At 42.6% G+C, this 19,400-nt stretch overlaps 1 protein-coding gene across 1 annotated transcript; it reads left to right on the top strand.

Moving 5' to 3' along the window:
* Positions 1 to 4: 4 nt before the first annotated feature.
* LOC135256890 (clathrin coat assembly protein AP180-like) lies at positions 5 to 19,253 on the top strand (the record flags this gene model as incomplete). Its single annotated transcript, XM_064339139.1, has 19 exons — positions 5 to 31; positions 307 to 407; positions 1,522 to 1,610; positions 2,964 to 2,978; positions 3,181 to 3,390; positions 4,723 to 4,824; positions 5,540 to 5,728; positions 6,302 to 6,385; positions 6,586 to 6,654; positions 6,771 to 6,857; positions 7,865 to 7,939; positions 9,333 to 9,464; positions 10,895 to 11,017; positions 12,227 to 12,251; positions 12,910 to 12,964; positions 15,947 to 16,018; positions 16,121 to 16,225; positions 16,498 to 16,589; positions 17,853 to 19,253. Coding segments are annotated over 18 exons (1,644 nt in total), but the record flags the coding sequence as incomplete, so codon positions are not given.
* Positions 19,254 to 19,400: the final 147 nt, after the last annotated feature.

Genomic DNA, 19,400 nt, shown 5'->3' with positions numbered 1-19,400 from the left:
TTTATTTATTTTTTTTAGGTCTCCAACTAAGGTGAGTGAGAATTTCCAACCGCAGAATCTACCTTTTCACTACGCTGCTTTATGAAGTGCATGTGCCATGTACAAGCATGTCTAAGTTTGCACATACACACAAGCACACACACACTCAAGCACACATTCTTAAACAGGCATAAATACATACTTGCACTCTTCATACACCACACAGAGGTACACACACACTCTCACAGATGCACACACACACACACACGCAAACACACACAGATACAGGGATCTCCCTCATCACATGGGCTCGTTTTTTTCTCCCAGGGGTCCCCGACCAATGGATCTCCAAGCTCCACTCCAGCTAAAACAGCGGATGGAGGCACTGTGGAGGCCCTGCCCGGGCCCCCGTCTGCTGGGGCCACTAAGTGAGTCACCCTAAATGAACTTCCTCCTCACTTACCTGGGAGCTTGCCAGATACTCCTATGTCCCTTCCATCCTCTCTGCTTCCCGGCTACCAGAGGTGTCAGCTGGTTACAGGACTTGCCTGTTATATTCCTGGATTTTACAAGTGATGCAAGTTACATTATCAAAAGGGACAAGTTGGAATGATTCCTGGAGAAGAAACTGAACCAGAAGGCATAGCCAGCAGGCGAAGCTCATGCTGGACAGGCCTTCTGGACTTCTTTTACAAAGCTACACATTTTCATGACTCAGATCCAACTCATGTTATAATATATTTGGGCATTCAAAATATATTGGACAGATTGCTAGATGAGATGCCAACATGAACATTTTTTGGTTTGGAATTAGCTGCAAAGTAGAATATAAAAGTGGCAGTAAGAGGAACCATGTTTGCTGCGTGAAATGTCCCATAGGGTTCAGTGCAGGGACCTCTGCTCTTATAGTATTTATATATTTTATTATATATATATGTATATTAATATTTTTATATTTGTTTTATTTTTAGCTTGTATTGTAGCTTTTTGGACATTATTGCTTACATACAGCCAGTTTCACAGCCCAATTTAACTCTTTGTGAGACTGGTTATTAAACATTAATCAGTGACATAAATCAATTGAAAAAAATGCCTTTGTGTATTCTTCTATACCATTTATAGTATAATAGCTTTAGTCTCAACAGCACACTGGGTTGTGTTTGTGTGCTGTGTACTGTATATTTTTATTAATGTTACGCATTCATTTGGTTATTTGGTTGTGCAGACCTGAGGCTGTCGTTATTCTTTACCTTTTCGATTGACTGTGCTACCCAGGTTATATGTTTGTATTGTGACAGGAATAATACACAGAGGAACCTGTCCAAACACACGGCCATTTCATTGAGGGTCTTCAAATTGTTTTGTGCCTGTTTTGGCATTGCAATCCCTGCACAGCAACACATTTCCATGGCAGATTTCTGTGTGAAATTTCTGTGTGAAAATAACAATAAATTACTGACTCACTCACTATTACATCTATCTGTCTGCCTATCTATCGTGCTCTCTCTCTCACTCTCTCTCCCCCTCCCTCTCTCTGTGTAGTGCTGTGTCGAATGATTTGCTGGATCTGGACCTCTCCAGTGCCCCAGAGCCCACAGGAGCGGCAGCTGCACCCACGTCCTCCTGGGGAGGTAAAATCTGTCGCTGTTCTCAAAGAATTACTGCGTTGCTTGGTTAGATTACAGAAGTTGTCATGAAGAGAGTTTGTCTCTGTTTGTCATTGCACAATACCATATCAGTCCTTTTTTTTGCCTAGTACAGCTTTTTTTCTTTTTGGGATGGGAAGGGGGGTGACACTTATTTCACAGATCATATACTCCCACCAACTTTCACTGATGCGGTAGAATAAATATCCTCCAATAGCCTGTCATTATTTTACCTCACTATATTTCCCTCTACTGTTTGTAATCTGCCAGCACATATATTTAAATAGGTATGGTATTTAACCTCATTATAGTTCTAGCAAGAATTGATTCCAGCCATTGCTTTTTGTTTTAAAGATGGAAAGGAAAACAGAACTTATGGCTGGTTTCAGTTTGTGTACTGGAAACACAGAACAGTCAGTTTAACCAGCAACAGGAAACATACAGATACAGACTGTAGATGGAATAGCATTGCTGTTGAGTGGATATGCAGACCTAGTTGGCATCAGGTTGGCTTAGCCACTTTTATAAGCACAACAAATGTAACGTTTAAAATGGTCAGTTTACATAAAGAATAAAGTGGTCTGATGACTGATCAGTAAGAAAATACTGGACGTTTTACTTTTGTGTAATTATTTGCATTCAGTCTGTATCACCACCCTTAATTAGCTAAAACTATGGCTCTTGTTTAATTGATACTCTAATTTCACCAACTGGAATGTTAGTAGAGATTTACATGGATTCAGTTTGCTTTAGTGGACTAGTCATTAGAAATCTAAATGGGATGTCTTTAAGGGGATATTTCACTTTGGAATAACACAAGTCATTTTGTGGAGCTTACCCATTGTATTTGCATCCCGTGAATACTAGCAACATCAGCTGTCCCTGCTTACCTTTAATGGCATTGCCATTCCTCCCGGGTTGTCCGGCACCCAATTCACTCCCAATCATTTTCATGAGCTCACCAAAACGAACAGGTTTAATGCATACACTAACTACGGAGGATAATAGATTGATAAAGAGAGTGCGTGCTTTCATTAAAATTATACTACAGCTTGCTGTATTTCAGCCAATTTCAGCCAATCATCAGCAGGGACAGCTGATGTTGCTACTCACTAGTATTCACACCATGCAGATACAATGGGGGATGCTCCTCAAAATAACTTGTGTCGTACCAAAGTGAAATATCCCTTTAAGTGGAATCTTGTTTCACTAGTTCATACCACATTCAGATGAGCATATGTGATTTTCTCTCGCTGTCACTAACACACTTTTTACTCACTTACTTCATCTTGCGCTTGCGCTCCTCTTCTCTTGCCATGGAATGATGTCACCCTTCAGATCTGCTTGGGGAGGGTGAGTAAGGTGCAAACATCGCCCCCTGTTGGCTGCTCGCTGTCATAATGCTACTGACATGATGGCAAACACTGGACTTTCTGTCACTTGCTCCTGTTAATTCCTCTGCTTTATTTCCTAAAGTCTAGCCTCAGTAGAAATGTGTCTTTTGCTCTCCCTCTCTTTGTTTTTGGTTTGTGTCTGCGGGTGTGGTTGCCCGCAGACTCCTTGGCTGCTCCTGCTAGCTCCTCCGAAGCTCTTCTGTCTGAACCCGCCCTTACCGTAGACTCCGCCCCCACTCCCGCCGCCGCCGCTCCTGTCACGCCCTCTGCTGCTCCTTCTGAGGCGACCCCAGCCCCCTCGGCCGCCACTCTGGCCCCTCCCCCTTCTGCCGCCGCTCCCTCCAGCCCTGGAGACGTGGACCTCTTTGGAGGTCAGTTTCCAGTTCTCCTGGGACTGATGCTCCAGAACATTCCGCTCCCCTCTTCTCTGTTTGTACTCTACACTAGAATGACTTTTTTTTGGGACTTTACATTGTTCAAATTGCAATCAGATCAAATGGCTGTTTATGAGGAAGATGGGATTAGTAAAATTTTTGTTTTGTTGCAAAATATGAGTTTTTTCCTTCAGTAACATGTGAAGATGTTTTGCTCCTCTCCAGGATGCAGGGACTAATGTACAGTACCCATTAAACTGCAGTGTTTGGTGCTGGGGTTGTATTTTCTGAGCTACAGCCTTAGACTGATCGTACCCCTCTCTAGCTCCTAGTCGCAGGCTGATCTTTCCCTTCCTATGCTCAGTTGTTAGGCTGATCATTCCCTCTAGTCTGTAGTGTTGGGCTCATCTCTCCTTCTTTAGACTTTTATGTTGGGCTTGTCTCTCTCTCTCTAGACTCTAGTGAGGGTTGATCTCTCCCTCACTGGGTTCTAGTGTTGGGCTGATCTCTTCCCTTCTGGACTGTAGTGTTGGGTTGATCTCTTTCCCTTCAGAACATAGTTCTGGCCTAATCTTTCTCTCTCTAGGCTCTAGTCTGGGACTTGATTTCACTCAGTTCACAAATTATGTCATTATTCAACAAATGGTAGAGCAATTTGGTTTCTATGAAAAAAATCCCAGTCATTTAATCCTAGAGTGGCAGTGAATTTTACTTTTGTTCTCATATTATAATAGTATTAACAAGCTAACCATAAACCTTTTGAAAACTCACTGTTTGATTATTGCCAATATCATACAGAGACAAGTCTTTACAGCACATTTTAAAGGGCCACTGTTTGAAGTCATAGACAATTTGGGTCAAGCACTTTTATTCATTTCCTACTTGCAATGTGAAAGCTAAACAGCCCTTCTCCACCAGACGCATGTGCACACATACAGTCATCCGCACAAACCTAAATACATGTACTTTGGAATTACAGAAAAGCTCAGCAATTTTAAATGTAGAGTCCTGTAATCTGACTTATTTTGGACGCATGGATTGAAAATGAAACTGACTGTACTACATATGGAACTATGGATGGTAAACTGAGACGCAACATTAAAAAAATTGGGCAAAGGCTTTATATCTGCTTACAAACCCAACTCAGCCTTTTAGTGGTAAAAAATGCAACCTCTCCTGTGGTGGAGCCATGCTTGTGTTCTCATTTCCCTCTCATCTCCTTTGATTCTTACTTCCTGCCTTATTTGTTTCTCTCCTTCCACATTCCTCTTCCTGTTTTTTTTTCCCTCTCCTGTTTTGGGTTTCACCCCTCCCCCCCCTCCACCGCAGACTCCTTCTCCGCCCCCCCAGGAGAATCCGCGGCTCCTGCTGAAGGCGTGGCACGAGCAGCCACGCCCACACCGGCAGACACGGTCGCGGTCCCGGGATCCGGTGGGTGATGAGGCAGCCTGTTTGCTGCCGGGCGGGCGGGAAGGCAGGGGTGGGGCCGTGTGTGTGCGTGCGTGTACGCGTGTACGTGCGTTCATCCGGAAGGTCGATCCCATTGCTGTGTGCAGGTGCAGATGTGTTAGAAGTAGTTCATGTGAGGCTGGGGCCTGGGACCTAGGGTCCACAGGGCCTAGTGCCCCCACCTTTCCTAAGTGCCTGAGCTTGTGCTGTCTCACTGTCCTGTACTTCATTTCCATCATGCACTGTTCACCTGGTGAGTATTCAGGTCGAACCCTGCTCCTCAGTTTCTGTTTCCTGTTCCACATGTGTTTTGCCTCATGTACTCACCAATTTTTTTATTTTTTATTTTTTAACCTGATAATATGTACTGAATGCATTTGCCTTGTTTTATTTTTCACTAAAATCTGAAAAAGCACATTGGTAAGTATGTAGTTAGCACCCTTAGAAGATACAAATCCTGCTTAGGAAAACTCACGTGGAGCATTTAAGGGCATAGAATTGCCGTAGATAATAATTAGTAAATACATTTTGTATTTTTTTCTTTCATTAGAATTGTGTTGTAACTTTACGTTTACTCTGCATCATTACAGGTAGTGTCTTGGAGCCTAATTGTGAAATTACCGATAAAGAGGTGGAGGTGATATCATTGTGTAACGTCCTCCTTTCCTCTCTCTGGCCTCTCCTGACTATCTTTAAGACCCGTTTGCCCCCACTGAGGGCAGTGCAGAAGTTGCTCCAGGGCTGGACCTCTTTGCAATGAAGCCTGCAGAGACCAGCGTTGCCGTAGTAACCCTCAGCTCTAGCGCCGTGCCGACTGTCGCCCCCTCCACCCCCACCCCCGCCCCCACCGCTGCCTGTGTGGCTCCCTCGCTAGATCTGTTCGGTGGTAATTTGTTTGCCTCGTGTCTCACTGCCCCTCCTAGCCTTGCTTAACTCCTTTGGCTCTTTTTGTCTGACCACAGTTGTAAACCATTTTAAATCAAACCTTATATCAGACACTCTGTCTTTTTCCGTGTAACACACACACACACGCGCACACTCACATGCGCAGGCACGTATGCATGCACACAAATGCACACACACACACACACACACACACAGGAAAATCCCCAGATCTCATGTGTCTGAGATATCAGGGACAGTTGGCTCGAGATTTTGAAGTCCTGAACACCATAGACACCAGTATGTGTTTCACCGCCATCGCCCCAAACTCTCTTCTGCTCTGCAGCTTCAGTTAAAATGTCTCACAGAAGCTTATTTCAGCTTTGCGCCCTGCTATAAGAGGATTTTCCAGAAGTTATTTGCTTTCTTTCATTTTTCCATGCATGGGATTCCCTGATCCCCCTGCATTGTTTTTTTTTAATCAGTTCTTAGATACATTATTTTTTTATGTCTGTGCCTGTATTTGCTTATGTTGACGCACTCATTTGATTGTTAATGTGTGTGTCCCTGTTCGTAGATTTATTTGATTCTATGCCTGACCAAAGCTCCGCTCTAGCTCCCAAAGTCGACGCAGCACCTAGCCTAGACCCGTTCGCCGCAGGTACCATATCCACTCGACTTTTCTTTTTTTCATTTTACTCCGTGCGTCTCCATCTTGTGGGCAATTTATTTTCTTCGCTCTCTGTTTTCCCGCTTCGTGTGTTTGTGTGTGCCCTCTCGTGCGGAGTGCGGTGAGGCCCTGGGGCGGCGCTGCCCTCTCTCTCTCTCTCTCACCCCCCTGTCTCCTCTCGCCCCCGGAAGCTGCCCCGGCGACCTCGCGCGGCCCCTCCCCCTTACCCGACGCCGGCCTGACCGCAGACTTCCTGTCCGGTGAGTTCCACGCTCTCACCAATGCGCACATACTGCATGAACATTAGGAAAAGTTTTTTCACACAGAGAGTAGTCAATGTAGTGTCTCCTGACCCCCTGCTTTCTGTTTCCTTCAGATGCATTTTCTACCCAAGCTGCGCCTCTCGCTGCTGCAGCTTCTCCTGCCAAAGTGGATGCCGGTGGGATGCTGGACCTGTTCGGGGGTGCGTAGCTCATCTATCCTATCCCACAATGCACCGTGGGACAGAAGGGCCAGCATTTTAAATGTCATGGCACTTGCTGTGAGGCAGAGAGAAGCTACAGTCACAGCAGTGTACCTGCAAAGAGCTGCTTTTTTCCGGTCACTGTGAGCCAGGGCCCTGTATTTAAATGAACCTTTGACTCAGTGTGTAGGTCACTGTGTATACGGGTCCTTTCACTTTCAAAATCCTCCTCTCCAGGGTATCCTTTGATGCATATGTTTGTTTATGGGATTTTAGGCCACTGAAGTGGTACATACAGGCCAGCACTTTCAGGCAAATCTCTGTCTGTTTCTCACTGTCCTGTTTCCTTCTTCAGATGAGGCTCAGGGGGCACAAGAGGCTTCTGAGCCAGCAGGAGTCTTCAAAAACTTTGCACTTTTATGTTGAACTGATGTTCCCTTTGATATGTCTTTGTCACAGAATAGTTTCCAAAGATCTAGGTGTTTTCTGGAATTGTGTTCACTCATATCTCTAAGGGTTGTAAGTTATACTGTAGATACCAGCTAAAAAAATAGCACTGCCTGTGATTAGTTGTAGATTATAGACTTCAGAGTTAGCTCTGAGTGTGATTGGTTGTAGATACAGATCTCAGAGGTAACTGTTAGTGTGATTGGTTGTAGATGCACATCTCAGAGGTAGCTGTTAGTGTGATTGGTTGTAGACATAGAATGCCACAGCAAATTGGGATCGAAGAGGCGGCGTGTTGAAGTTTATATGAATATACAGTACCGCTTGCACTGTATATGTGTATATGAGTGCGTCTTTGCATTTGTGAGTGTGTGGCTGTGAGCAGATGTGCATTGCGTACGCTCGTACGCAAGTGTGTCTGTGTATGTGTGCACATGAATGTTGAACATAATTCCCTGCTCTTGTGTATCCAGTGTCCCCAGAGTGTGGGCGGTGAGTCTAACCCTTCTCTGTCCTCATGCTGCGTTGTGGACATCCTGATTCGCCGTGGTTTGGAACAGCAGATTCGTTTGGCGGTTCTGGCGGTGAGTCCCAGCCCACCGCCCCAGGAGCCCCTGGTGTGGACTTACTAGCTGGTAAAACCCCACCTTGTGACTTCCCCCATCCGCTCACTATGGCCACTCCAACGCTGGCAGTGAGCATGTGTGAAATGCCCTTCAGTGATGACTGCAGTGCTTTCGGGGACCACGCCCATTTCCTCTCTGCGGCCACACCCTTCCAGCTGAGCTTTCAACTGCTACGCTTTGCCTGTGACAACTACAATTTTGAGCCTGGGCTATGGGGCTATGTGCAGTGTGAATATATCTAAAAAGGGGATACCGTGTGGTAAATAATTTGTCGAAAGAGTCAAGGATCTTAGCCATGACTCATGCAAAACAATTACTGACCTGTTTAAGCAACAGTTAATTGTGGGAAGAGACTGGTAGCTTATTTCACCTGTAAGGTCCACAGTAAGTTGACAACAAGATGGAGCTATGTATATCTATTGTTGGCTAATGCAGAGTCGCTTTAATGCAAATTATAGCAAATACAAGATTTTGGACACTGAGACACTTCATACTAATTTTATTTTAAAACACAGTTTGCCAATTGTCAGCTTATAGCGGTCCTCCTGTGGAAGCTCCATTTCCTGATTGCAAACAGTTGTGATCACACACATTAACCTTCTTTAATAGACCTGGGAAAATAATCTACCTGAACAGGCATACTCCATAAGTGTGGGACTCAAGCATTGACAACAATCTCATGTTCGCTGCACCCAGCTACAAAATTTTTTTTTTAAATTAAAGTGACCGACCTTGAAGCTTAGAAAATTGTATGTGCATTCTGCCTCTGAGCCTGCTCATTATTATTACTATATTGCTATATATTGTTGTTATTATACCACACCCTTTTTGGCTATAGCCATTCCCGTTTTCTCTTTGACCACCCCCTTTTTGGCTATAGCCATGTCCGTTTTCTCTCTGACCACACCCTTTTTGGCTATAGCCATGCCGATTTTCTCTCTGACCACACCCTTTTTGGCTATAGCCATGCCGATTTTCTCTCTGACCACACCCTTTTTGGCTATAGCCATGCCGATTTTCTCTCTGACCACACCCTTTTTGGCTATAGCCATGCCCATTTTCTCTCTGAATACACTCTTTTTGGCTACAGCAATGCCCATTTTCTCTCTGACCACACCCTTTTTGGCTATAGCCATGCCCGTTTTCTCTCTTAACACTCCCTTAGTGCATTTAGCCATGCCCTTTCTCTCTCTGACCACACCCTTTCTCTCTCAAATTTCAGAACATTTGTTTTCTGAGTTCTGAACAACCCTCATTCTCGATCCTATCGATGAGGTTTTACTGTGTTGGATTATATCCTCTTTTGTTAGCTATGTATAATGTCTAATGAAGGAGAATTGGGGGGTTTTGTGATGGAGAGGGCATATCGTAACCCCCCCCCCACCCCTTCCCTTCCTCGTAGGGCTCATGAATCCCGCCCCTGCAGCAGCAGCTGCCACTTCCCCAGCCCAAAACAGTCTCATGCAGCCAGGGTTTAACGCAGCCTTTGGCTCAGCCCCAGCAGCAGCGCCCTCTGGTGGCGCAGAGGCTTCACGTAAGACCCAGGCTTGTTGTGTTGATTATGTGATGCTTATTAATCAGGTGTTTGGTGAATTGCAGGTTAAGCCTTGGATCCTTGCATTTGTACTAGGTTTTTTTTTCTTAATTGAGGAATATAGTTAGGCAATGTAATGCAACACATGTTCCGAGGAACCTGACTTACTACAAAAGCCGTGAAATCTTGTTCATCAAACATTTTGACCAGATGCTCCCATTGCATCACAGACTAGAAACTGTATAGCACACTGCCCTTGGGTTGATGATTGTGTGTGTATGTGAGCGTGCATGTGTGCAAGCATGTGTGCATGTTGGCGTGTGAGAAGGCCATGTCACTCCCACAGAAGCATCTTTACACGCACTGGAACTGCCCTCCATGTTATGTAATCATTTCTCTGAAAATGCAACGGATACTACTGCTTAAGGCTTAAGTCCTCAACTGTCTTTCTTTCTTTCTTCTTCCCTCTCTCCCCCTCTCTTCTGTGTTCCCATGCTGTTTATCCCCCTCTCATTACTCTGTATCTTCTGTCCTGTCTGTGCGTGTACGTACGTTTGTGTCTGTCCGTGCATGTGTGTGTGTGTGTGTGTGTGTGTTTGTGCGTGTGCGTCTGTATATGTACGTTTGTGTGTGCCTGTGTATATGTGGGTGTATGTGTGTGCACGTGCATGCATGCGTGGGTGCCTATGTGTATGTGTGTGCCCATTTTTGTGCGCGCGCATGTCCATGCATGTGTGCGTGCATATGCATATCATTGTGTGCATGTGTGTATGTGAATGTCTGTCTGCCTGTCCATATTTTTCCTGGGCCATTACTTCCTCTGTGTGATTGGTGAGTTCTGGCCTCTTAACCATCTAATTTGTCATTGTGCATTGCTACACAAATATTTATAGCTTCCTGGCAAGTATAAAGTTTTGAGGAAGCTTGAATTTATAGAGCCCTGTATCATTCATATGGAACATATTTGAATCCGTCATAATGTACACAATGTAATTGTACTTCCATCTTTATTGCGTTCAGTGTCTCACTGAGTAACATTGTGAACACTGACATAATAATGAATATTAAAACATTCTTAAGTAATATATATTTGAGATAATATACATAAAGAACATTCTCTAAGTATGGACTAGAAGTTCAACCTGGCATCGGCAGTGGAACAGTACCATGTGTAGCCACTGTAATAAGCAATTTAGTGTCACGTACGTGTTAAACAATCTGTTTTAGCTATGCCATATGCTGAATGTACTTAGTTGTATTAGCCACTTTATTGTTGTCATGGTGATTGTCCTGTGTGGTCGCCGTCATAGTAATCCGTAGCTAAAGCCCCGGTCGGTGTGATTAGAGTAGGCTGTGGTGGCTGTGTAATCTGTGTTGCTGCGTGTTGGCACATCCTTAATACTCCGCCCACCCCTCGCCCTTCTCTGAAGTGTTTGATGGATTAGGCGAGCTGCTCATGCCTGCAGTGACGCCCCAAGGGCCCGGAGCAGCCACCTCACCTGGGAAAGCCATTGGAGGCGACCTGGACTCCTCCCTGGCCAACCTGGTTGGGAGTATGTATCAGGCAAACATGTAGCAGATCCTTGAAAATGTGCTGTAATATGAAAATAAGACACAATGGGGCTGTGTGATTTGGTCTCCAGGTAAAACCGAGGGACTGTTAACCATCATGAAGTTGTTTATTTATATATGGCTGCAGAGCCCACATTGGGTTTATTCTATTTATACCAAGGTTACTTGCAATGCAAATACTGTGACACTAAATGTAAGTATTAATGCAGTTATTATTAATGTTAAATGTTAAAAACTTATTGTAGCACATTATTTTTAACATAATACTTTTTGCCATTGCTATACAGCCAGTTCTACATACAGTAGGGACAGTGATCTACATAGGAACAAGTCACTTTCTTTGAAACTTTATCTGGAATATCCTTACATCCATTATATAATTTCTCCATGCAATGAAATGATAAAAAATCAAAATGAGTATTTAACCAAGCTATGGTATAATAAAACTTCAGATAACACACAAAGGAATCTGATGCATTGCTAAGAGGTTGGAAGTGTGTTAAATGTTTAAATAACATTACTGCTTTTAACCAAGAAAATGCCTCTTTTTTGCTTTGGTTATTCTGGGTCGATTGAAATAATTAATATTGAGATGGATAGGTGATAAACACTGCTATATATTGTGCTCATATCTTTCTGTTTTTTTTTTCTGTTTTTGGAATCAGCAACCGCACCTCATCAGTTACAGTTTAGCTAGCCACACACACACCCAACGACACCTGCAGCTGCTGAGCCAGTGATTATTTTACAGCCTGCCTTCTGAATGGTGTGCCAGGAGAGAGCTGGTGGCAATTGAGTAGAGGTGTATCTGTCACTCACAGCAACTGGTAGCCTGTTGGCACCTGGTGTGTTGTTCCAAGGAGCAAATGTAACAGTAACCCAAAGCTATCCGGGCTAACTCAGACCCACCCTGCCATGTTTGTCTAGTGACACAGCCAATGCCGAGGCTTCTAGCTGCCACTAGAAGGCCCGGGCTTGTCAACCAAGCCACTTTTAATTAGGTTGCTCTGAATTTTCTATTAACTAAGCAAATCTTTGCTGTTGCCATGCTGGTCCAGCAGAACAGTGGCCTCTAGTGGTGGGAGGTAGGGCTGCAGCATGGCCTCTGTTTGCCCTCTGCCATACAGCTGGGGAATAGAGCACAGACTGCAACAGGAGACCAGTAACTGACCCTGTTTATTCTCTTGCAGATCTAGGAATGGGGAATCAAAATAAGTAAGAGCACATCCTTTCCTTTATTCTCTTGACATACATACTTCCATCTGATTGCCCTTTCAAGCATATGACCTATTTTGACATATTTCTGTCAAACAATGCAGAATTGTATTGACTCAAGCAGCTTACCGCTATGCACTGCTGTAATGGTAGTTACATTACAGTAGTAATGCATAAATACACTTGTTTTCCGCTGGAGCACCTGAGAATATTTAAATAGAGTTGATTATTCTGGCTACATTAGCTGCATGCTTTTGGTGTTTGGAGCTCCCTTTGAACATTGAACTTTAAACCGGGGGCTGGACTAGAGTGAAGGTTGTATTCTCAGTTGGATGACTATGTCATTTCGAAGCATGTTACTCCTGTTACAATTCACTCAGAATGCATCAGTTGAATACTTAATGTACTTAACATTAGGATTTTGTAGAGAAATCTCAATGATATCACAATTTCAATGATACTTCAAGTAAATACTTGGAATGGAAAAGCTTGATAATATGTTTAGAAGATGTTTTAAAACAAAGACTGTCTAACTCTCTCTGGTAGTGAATTTCATTATTTTAAGTCCTTAAACAGAAACTTAAGCTAGATCACTGTTTTAAAGAGGGTTTATAATGATTGATTGATCGATTGATTGGTTGGACTCTCCATCCCACAGGGACTTGCAGTGGAGTGAGAAGAAGATGACAGGAGGGGCCAGCTGGCAGCCTCAGGTAGCTCCCGCTGGCTGGGCTACTCAGATGGTAAATGTTGTGTGTAGTGTTGTGCTGGTGTGCAGGAAACCGAAGGAGCGGTGTTCAGGGAGGTGGTTCTCTTCTGTCTATTAATATGTGTACCCCAAAAACCACAATACTGGACTGTCACATTTTTGTTTCCTTAAATGTAGTATATTGGTTAGGGACCTGCTCTTGTCACTCTTGTAGCAGGTAGGAGGTAGCAGGTATGCCCTTAACCTGAAAGTACAGAGCTAAGTACTTAACCTGAAGTGCTCCAACATATATCCAGGTATATTAATGGATGGATGGATGGATGGCATTCTGTAATTATGGGAGCTATGCACGTTTCTGTGGATGAGGGAGTCCACTAAATGTCTCAATATAAAATGTAAAAGCGAAACCAAAGGGGTCGTTTTGCAAAAATAGTCAGCTCAGCGAAGGAGACAATGCAGGAGATTTGATTTGGCTGAGGGTTTCACATTTTAACAGACTACTAATATTTACACAATGAGTTCTGTCAGCAGAACAAGGTGCCAAAGGTGGAAATTAAAGATTACATTTTACAGTGATATTTGGCGTCATAATTTTTACATAAATTATTCACGTTTACAGAAGCTTGCCAGGTCATGTAGTTGAGGCAGAGACCCTTGGGGATATTCAATACCAAACTTAACACAATGCTGGATACCGTATTCTGTAGGTAAATGACAAGTCTAAATGGGCTAGATCAGGCATGTCAAACTCAGTTTGGCTCTGGGGCCGGATCCAGACTTTCTGTTCTCGGGTGGGCCGGATCAGTAAAAGAATGTCAACTCCAAATATTTAGCTTTGTTTTTCAGTACTATGCTTTATCATTCAGCCTACATTTGTAGCCTACCCTACATATTATAATCACGGATGACAAGGGATCTTTTCTAAGCACAACACATTTATTCACCAACAATGGAAAAAAAAAATGATTTCATGTTAGGCGGTGAATGTGTTAACAACTGGTTTATTTTAACAGTTAAGTGAATGCAGTTTTACACCTGAACCAACTCACCACACTAAACAAACTCAAGTGGGAGCTATGAAAAAATATTTTCGCCTTAATTGTCATACTGCTTTGAAATAAATAAAAAAGAAATACAAAATAAAAGTTATAGCCGTGCATGGGCAATAAGATTAGACTACATCAGATCAAACTACTAGGCTGGGCCTACTGAAGCTGAGAATATACTGCACAATATTAATTGTCTTTAATATGAAACCAGATTAATCTTATTTTTAATGATCTGTATTCATGAGTGCAAACAAATTTCGTGTCATCACACTTTTTTTCTCTCTTACTGCACTCCTGCAGTCTACTTGCTGCTGCTGGCTCCTGAAACTTGGGATCTTTTTGCCTTCACAAGTGTATCGATATTAGGTGTCAAATCCTGAGTAGCAGCACATTTAACAATGTCATTCAAGTGTTTATTTGTTAACCTTGAGCGCTGCTTTGTTTTATTATTGTTCATTACGGAGAACACCTGTTCACAAAGATAAGTAGTCCCAAACATGGATAGAACCTTTGCAGCCATGGCTGTTATTTTGGGGTAACCTGGCACGAGATATTGATAAAACGTATCCAATCCCACGGACCCAAATTTATCCTTCATAGCGGAATCGCACTGCAAGTCAATAAGCTCGAGTTGAATGTCAGCTGGCATATCAGAAGGCTTCACTGTAAATGGCGAGCGAAAAAAGCCAAATTTGTTCTCAAGTTCACTGAATACCTGAAACCTCTGCTCAAACTCTCGCAGCAAATCTGTTATGTTGTCTTTATATTTTTCCAAATCATTATCGGGACGGTCTGGTGCCTCCGGACGCACAGCTGTGAGACAAGAGAAATGCGCGGTGTCACCGTTGGATAGCTGCGTCTCCCACAGTGACAGTTTCATCTTGAACGCACTTATGCTGTCGTAATATTGAGTGACAACTCTGTTACGGCCCTGCATGTAGTGTTAAGTGTATTCAAGTGTTGTGTAATATCAACCATAAACGCAAGATCCTGCACCCATTCCTTGCATTTAAGTTCCTTACTGGGCGTCCTTCTTCTCCATGAACTGTCTAATTTCCCCTCGTAGCTCAAAGAAGCACTCCGTGTCCACTTTTCTTTTTTTTGACAGTGCCATTTTGGGAAGGGTGTGTTGACCGATAACTTGTTTAGTAGTGGTGAATTGTGAAGCAAGATTGCCGGTTTATTTTTAGTACTAACTCGTGTCAATGCCGCATGCTGGACGTGAGCTCTTTTACACATTTACTGCCCTCCCGCGGCCGGAGGGAGCATTTGGTTTGTATTTATTTTAAAAAATCATAACTTTTGATAGAAATAAGCTAGAGACTCGCTTCTTTTTTTGACATACTCAGAAATTTATGCCGGGCCGGATTAAATCATCCAACGGGCCGGGTCCGGCCCGCGGGCCGTATGTTTGACATGCCTGGGCTAGATGGTCTTGATTATGTCCATTCTCCACATCAAACATTCAGATGTTCTTATTCCTACAATTGTGTTTCTGTGGAAACAAAATTTTGACGGTCCAGACTTGTGAAGATCAGATAGGCAGGGCTCTGGCATTGCAGATATTTCCTATGATATCCACACTGCCAATCATTTACTCCCATATCGTTCCACCCATTGCTGTCCCTGTTGCTATTCATACAGCATAACTTGACCAATGGAAAAAACATGAACTGATTTTTGTACTCTGTACATTCGTTCCTTTAAACCCAATTAAGCTTTTGGATCTCTGCCATTCATTTTAAACAAGATAACATGTTGAATGGACACTGACTAATAAATATATGTGCAATGCACAGAATCAGTTTGTGTTTAATTTGATGTGTACACTGTGAAATCGGTGTGATTTGTTTATAGTGTAGGGTGCATGTGTATCTGGTGGTGTGTGTCCTCTAAGTGTAGTCCAGTAATGTCCCTATCCCCACCCCCACCCCCAGCCTGGCCCCTCCCCCGGGCCTGTTACAGGAGGTATGGTTCCTCCCATGGGGGTGCAGCCTGGATTCGGCATGGTAAGACAGCTGGGAGAATGTTCCACAGTGTTCTACTCAGTGAGGGGGGCTCTATGTCTCACTTCCTCCTCTATGTCTCACTTCCTACTTCTCTCCCTGCAGCCTGCAACAGGCGGAGCTGGAGCTCCCATGATGCCTCAGATGTTCTCTCAGCCAATGAGGCCACAGTTTCCTGCGGCAGGAGCACCTGGAGCGCCCGGTGCACCGGTAATGTCACACACATACACACACACATACATACACACATAGACACATGAACACAAACACACACACACATACACACACACACAGACACATGAACACAAGCGCACACATAAACACACACACACACACACACACACACACAGACACATGAACACAAACACACACATAAACACACACACACACACACACACAGACACACACAAAGAGAAATACACACACATTCACACACGCAACCTTACGCTCCCTTCCTGTTTCTTGCCTAATGTCTCTCTCAGATGCCCGCAGCTGCTCAGAGCCCCAGAAAGCCGCCTCCTTCGAAAGATCCCCTGGCTGACCTCAATATCAAAGACTTCTTATAAACTCCCAGGTGAGTCTATAAACCTCCAGCCCCAGGCGATAGTTTACCTTTAAATGTCCTGTCCCAGATACATGTTCTGTTTCACCATCTCTCCATTTAGTGAGTCTTTATCCTCATTCCTGCACCAGGTGAATCTTCCTCACTTTAAACCTTGAGCCGTAGACTGCTTCTTTTTAGCATGCTATGAATATCAGCCTCATGTCTACATTGTACTGGTAAGGCACATCAATTCATTTTTCCCCTGTAGGGGATATGGATCTCTGGTATTAATCTCAAGAAGCATATATTATATGATACTGAAACCTACACTACAAGGGGCATTGAATAAAAATAAAATAAATAATATGAAAAAAAATATTTTCAGTGCAAAGTTTTTGTAATCCAAGACACCAAGTATTATGTTAAAACATTTTAATGCCAGGCTCAGGAGGACGTATCAGTATGAAGAAGACAGATTTAAAATACTTCCGTATCATTTACTGAAATCACACTTGAGGCTGATTATATGTGTACACTAGAGATTTGTTTGCAACTGAAAAGTAATAAACAAGCCTCTGGTAGGCTGTTAGTGGTACAGAAAAGTACTGATACCTATATTGGTGAGATACAACATGAGGTTGCAAGAGCTTGTTCCTCAGTGTTCAATTCACTGATGATACTGAGTTTTAAATGAAAATCCAACCATGACTCATGACTAGTTGATAATACCACTATGCCACCTTCATAATGTCACCTACCTGCCAAAAAGAAATTGAAATGAATGGTAGAGAAAATGTGTACGTGACACTTATATTTGTAAGTAGCCTACAAAAATGTAGCCTGTGCTAAAGTTGATATGCAAGCTCCGCATTTCCAGCACCATAATTAATAAAAAATTGTAACGTATTTCAGGCAAATAATTTTCTTATGTGACAAATATTTTGTAATAAACATGTTAGTTTTAATTTTTAAAAATGGAATAACCTTAAAACTATTGTCATTATTCTAACTGTGATTGGGTCCTGTTGGGTCCAGTAGATATCTACACCATTTGTATGCATGCAATCTATCTCAGACCTCCCTATAATGTACAGAAAAGTGTCATTTTAAAATCATTATGTGTTTTGGAAAGCACTTACAAGACGTAAGGCATATTTTTCAGCATCGGCAACTCTTCCTGTGAATTAAAACATGAATTATTGATATTGTGATGATATTCTCCGAGAATATGATTGTTCTAACTGATAAATATAAATTCAGGTGTGTGATGCTGCAGTCTTTGCTGTTTCTCAGGTGCTGTGAGTATTACTGGACCCCCAAGGAAATGTCAGCTGAGGTGTTCCAAACGTTCCAGAATGCAGCTCCTTTTTCTCACTGTCGCCCCCAGTTGACCAATGTTGTACTGTAGCACAATCTGTAAAAGTGAACTGTATGAAAAATGTGCTTGTCTCAGTGTTATAATTTAACTTAAAAAAAAAAGAAAAAAAGAAATATAGTGTATTTTGACTCTTGTTTTAAGTGTTTGTGGAGGTGAAAAGCGGGGGTCTCTATGGTGATGCCTTCCCACACGTACCAGCCTCAATAATGTATGGTCAGCTGTGGGATGGCTGAGATGTATATAATTCTTATTGTCAGCACATTATGTTCCCTCTGTTATAAATATAAATATATATCTGTTCAAGAAAATATTGATGTGACTCTGATATCAAATTGTAGATGTTACGTGACCATTATCATCCATCATCAATCCAGCTTTACTTTGGAACAAATATAAATATATAAATATGAATATTATAAGTATAAGGTCATATATTAACATGTCAAGGCTCCTGTACCATTACCATTAAATCCTCCAGTGTATCTGTATGTTTTTTCTTCTATTGTTCCTCGTATTGTGTGCTACATGCAGAGAGTTAAGACTTTAATGTGTTGCTTTTTTCAGTATGTTAAACTACAAAACTATATGCAAGACATTGTATTGACAGATTACATTTTTATCTTGGTAGCAAGAGAAAATGTATCAGGTATTAGTTATATCTGCAGACTTAAACATGTAAAAATTGCAATGGACTCGCACTTCTTTATCAGCAAGCTCTGGTGTTTTGGCATCCTGACTAATGAATGCAACTCATTTAAGGTGATTGACAGGTGTCGTGCTCATGGTGGGATTGGGGTCTCTCGTATTATCCCAGCATCAATGTTGTGTGCACCCACTATCTTTGGTGTTTGTCTAACAGACCTAGCTAATCTTTTATTGTAATGAATCTGGCCTATTTTTGTATTACCATAGAAGAAAAAACAACCAGACAAAGGATTGGTTCTTAACCTCGCAAAACAATTTCCCTCGCCTTCGTCAACGCATAAGTTCTTTCTACGGTGGTGTTGCAGGTGAGGTTCTCTGTCCTGAAGAAATGGCTGTTGATCAGTGTTAACTGTGTGTCCTCATGAGGTCTGTAGAGCCGTTGGGATCTGCATGACTATAGACTCTATGGACCAGATGTACTGGATGCTTTGTGAATTGTACCATTCTAAGTGACTGTGACCACAATTGTTGTAAAGAAATAATGGATAGAAAATAAGACAACTTAAGTTTGGTTCTGGTTTCTGTTTCTGTTTGCTTTGTTTAACACCCACTACCCAGTGCATGTATTCCATTTGAAATGCAATAAATTCACTGATCTGAAGAAACAATTATTCAGATCCACTGTGTCCCCCCCTTCTGTGACTGGAGGCACTTCAGAATCCATGTCTGATCCGCTCCTGGTCATACACATGAATGCTGTTAAAGAAGGGTGCAAATCTGATCCAAAATATAAGGAACATATTCTTAATGTATATGAA

Source organism: Anguilla rostrata, chromosome 6 (genome assembly GCF_018555375.3).
Source record: "Anguilla rostrata isolate EN2019 chromosome 6, ASM1855537v3, whole genome shotgun sequence".
NCBI classification, from domain to species: Eukaryota; Metazoa; Chordata; class Actinopteri; order Anguilliformes; family Anguillidae; genus Anguilla; species Anguilla rostrata.
This window is presented reverse-complemented; position numbering and strand designations above follow the sequence as displayed.